At 42.5% G+C, this 3861-nt stretch overlaps 1 protein-coding gene across 1 annotated transcript; it reads left to right on the top strand.

Annotated features, from left to right (window-relative positions):
• Positions 1-371: 371 nt before the first annotated feature.
• Positions 372-3618, top strand: LOC138261442 (hemoglobin larval subunit alpha-like). Its single transcript, XM_069210390.1, has 3 exons — positions 372-547; positions 1905-2109; positions 3304-3618. The coding sequence occupies exons 1-3, from the start codon at positions 453-455 to the stop codon at positions 3430-3432; spliced, it is 429 nt and encodes a 142-aa protein (XP_069066491.1). The 5' UTR covers positions 372-452; the 3' UTR covers positions 3433-3618.
• Positions 3619-3861: the final 243 nt, after the last annotated feature.

Here is a 3861-nt window from a genome sequence, read left to right as displayed (position 1 = left end):
TTGTCATCTCCAATGTAAGTACATCACGAAGTTATGCAAAGTACCATATTCTCTGTTACCAGAATACGCATTTTTTAGTTGCAAGGCTTTCTAAGTAATTATGACAGTTCATTTTTAACACAAGAATGACATAAAAAAAAATAGAATGCCTTAAAACACATCTCTGAAAGTCCAGATATTTATTTGTTGGTCAAGTGAATGAAGTGAGCCATAGATTAGGCCGCTGTGTATGTCACACTGCAAAGACTCTCCTAATCTCTGGCAGTGTTCCAGGGAGATAAGATAGCCCCGCCTCCTCAGGTGGAACCCAAAACTGACCATTCACGTTGGAATGTTGCCAGGCTCCTCGTCCCCCTTCCCCTTTAAAAGGGGCTCTGTCCAGCACACAGCATGGACTGTCTCTAACTTCCATCTTTGGTCGACCCTGAGCCCGCCAGCACTCAACTCTCAAGATGGTTCTGTCAGCTGAAGAAAAGGCCCTGGTGGTCGGCCTCTGCGGAAAGATCTCTGGCCAGTGCGATGCCCTCGGAGGTGAAGCCTTGGACAGGTGAGTGCTATCTAGAGAGTCACTGAGGCATACTTTCTTTGACTCTGTCTGGAAGGTAAATATATGAAAGAAATCGATCCATATAATGGTGACACACATTTTAACAAATGTGTTACGTTTTTTTACGTTTCTCATCAAAAAACGAGACTGTCAAATGTTTACTATTGACATGTTATTGATCGTTACCGCATGATCCACCGTTAGGAGCTTGAGATCAGGGCAGATTCCTTAAACTGCGTGCCTTTAACTCATAGGTTGTGGTGCACATTGACTGTGGTCTGCTAAACAATCATGAATCATATTTGGCTGGGCTTGCTGCGGATATCTACGTATATGGAGTTCACACCAGCGGATACGTGTATATAGACCTCTAAGTAGTGTTTACTATTAAATACAAAATCTTGGCTCCAATATGGGTACACCTTCCTGGCACAGCTTGCTGTGTGCTGATTTAGGTCAACTCATGGAGCATCCAGGTTGCTTGCATGTGTGATTGTGTAAGATGAACACCCAGAGTTCTTAATGTCTACCCAGCAGCAAACCAGCAACAAAGCTGTCATTGTGCTTTACAGATCCTTGCAACTTATTACGAAAAACAATTCAGTCAAAGAGGACAAGGTACAGCCTGTGCTATTACTGGACAGTACGCGGTCCCTTTACACATGATGAGCCGCCTGTATGGAGCATGAGCCAGGTCAATGAGACAGAGAGAAACCACAGGGTGGGGTTACACCATATAGTGGAACTGGTAAGAGGTTAGGTACTTTGGGGTACGTGGTATGAGTTTAAAGCTCATGGAGGAAGTGGTACGACGTTACTTCTTGGGTGAAGTGGTAAACGGTTAGTGTGCATAGAGGAAGTGCTAAAAGGTTAGGTTCCCATTGGGGTAACAGACCCCAGAGGGGTTAGTAAGAGGTTAGAACCTTTGACAGTTAAGAGTTTGTGTTAGAGCCTAAAGATGGATTGGGAATAGGTTAGAAGCTATAGGGTCAGACTTTGGTGGCTTCGACGCAATGGTAAGAACTTTCAGGTCATTGAGGAAATGTTAAGAGGTGATGGCCCACAGGAATAAGAGATTAGAGTAAAAGCGCCTTCATAATTATGTGTTTTTCAGTTTTTAGCCAAAGCTTTCACCCAAATATTGCCATTTTCACGGTCAGACTTTTTGTTACTAATGTAATCTTTTTCTACAGTTCTAGTGATGCTTAAAAAGACATGCTTTTCCATTCTTGCCACTACAATAGCCATTTCACGTGTGTTTTTGTTGTTTGAAATAACAGTGCTGGGTAGATAAATTTATGTGGGTGTGCTGTGGATTGCATGTTTTTTTCAGTAAAGCTGATATGATTTTCCCCAGGCTATTTGCCAGCTTCGGTCAGACTAGGACCTACTTCAGCCACTTCGACCTTTCCCCGGGCTCTGCTGACGTGAAGCGACATGGTGGCAAGGTCCTAAGCGCCATCGGTGAAGCAGCCAAGCACATCGATAGCATGGACCAGGCCCTGTCTAAACTGAGCGACCTGCACGCCTACAACCTCCGCGTGGACCCCGGAAACTTCCAGGTGAGCCAGCACTGAACACATTTGAATCTGTTCAAAAACAGCCCATCAGAAGTAGGACATTTTTGTGAAAAAATGTTATCAATCAAAAATTGCCCAGATTTTCTTCTCAAATACTTCAAGCTTCTGCATCAGTGTTTGTTTGAAATATTTCTCAACATGGTAGATTGTAAGGGAGTATTCGAATAAATAAAGTGTCCACCCCATAAGGAGCACAATTCGTAAAACTGAGGTGTCTTGTGTTGGTCCTGTGTATTTAAATAAGGTATTGTTGCATAAGATTGGTCTACATGGAACTGATTTACGTACTCCGAGATTATCCTGAAAATCTAGCATAGATCCGGCCTTCTTTGAGCTAAATAGGGCATCACTGCCATAACAAATGCACGAGCCATAAGTAGTCCGAGCCAGGGCTTTGAGACCCTTGCTCTTATCAATATTACTTCTAATAGCAAGGAGTAGGAGAAGTGGTACCACGGGAGTACTCATTTACTACTGTTAAATGCCTTTGAGAATAGGCCTCAAATGTCCAACTTCCTATTTTTAAAAGTGCAAAGAGGGCACATTACTGTCTATACTAATCGTATGTGAATGTATTACCATTTCAGAAGTTTGGGGGCTAATTGACAAAGGCACGAGATTACATAAAAGAATACTATGTGAGAACATGTGCACATACTGCAAAATACTTTAGTTCTTTCTGTTTCCATTGCCTAATCTGTGCTCGTGGTGAGAATAAGACATTGCATCAGAGGCACACACTGAGAAATACTGTTGTGTTTTTGAGGAATTGCCAGTCTTTGACTTTCAATGAATTCTGATGTTAATGAAAATTAAATATTATCTCTGTATGTTTCAGCAGTTATGTAAAGTAAAACCCAGCCTTGCCAAGTTTCTCAGATCCATGCGTGATGTGCTGATCCATTCCAGCTGTTTCTTTGAACTCTGGAGCTTGTAGTTTTGTTTATTACATATACATCAGCACCACAAGTCCCAGCATTCAGAGGAAAATAACCTGTAGTAGACCAGCACATCACGCACAGACCTGAGAAACTTGGCAGCTATGAGAAACTGAATTTCTCAGTAGCTTGTGAGATTTGCATTTTATTACTGGTCATTCTTTTCATTTTAATCCAGCATTTGTCCTGCACTGCTCCATAGGTTGTGTTGTTCACTTTCTGCTTTTCGCTCTTTCAGCTGCTGTCTCACTGCATTCAGACTGTGCTGGCTGCCCACTTCCCTGCTGACTTCACCCCTCAGTGCCAGGCTGCCTGGGACAAGTTCCTGGCCGCAGTGTCTGCCGTCCTGACCTCTAAGTACCGATAAACTATGTGCTCAGCACAAGAAGCCTGTCTCCAGGGATCACAAGATGGCCGCCATCAAGCTACTCATAGAAACCTGTCTGAAGCTCGGAAATTGCATTATCAGTTTACGTAAAATGCATAAATTGTCGCTTCCTGTTCCATCGCCACTCGTTTCTTTTGTAACATCTTAATAAATATGTAAAACTTTCGTCTTTGACCTATGTCTCTAATTATTTTTTTAACTCATTCATGTATATGCACTTTTATAATATATCTATCGTGTTTACACATTTCCATGTTCCCGTGAAGCGATATTCACTCTGGTGCAGGACAAGCAGAGCAGGTTTCCCAGTTCCATGCATAAGTAGTAAATTCAGTCCAGGTATCTTCTTTGCATTAGGGGTCTGGTACTCCTGATTTTATACTGGGAAGAAGTGGACTAGAAGTCATA

The sequence above is a fragment of the Pleurodeles waltl genome, chromosome 10, assembly GCF_031143425.1.
Source record: "Pleurodeles waltl isolate 20211129_DDA chromosome 10, aPleWal1.hap1.20221129, whole genome shotgun sequence".
Lineage (NCBI taxonomy): Eukaryota > Metazoa > Chordata > Amphibia > Caudata > Salamandridae > Pleurodeles > Pleurodeles waltl.
This window is presented reverse-complemented; position numbering and strand designations above follow the sequence as displayed.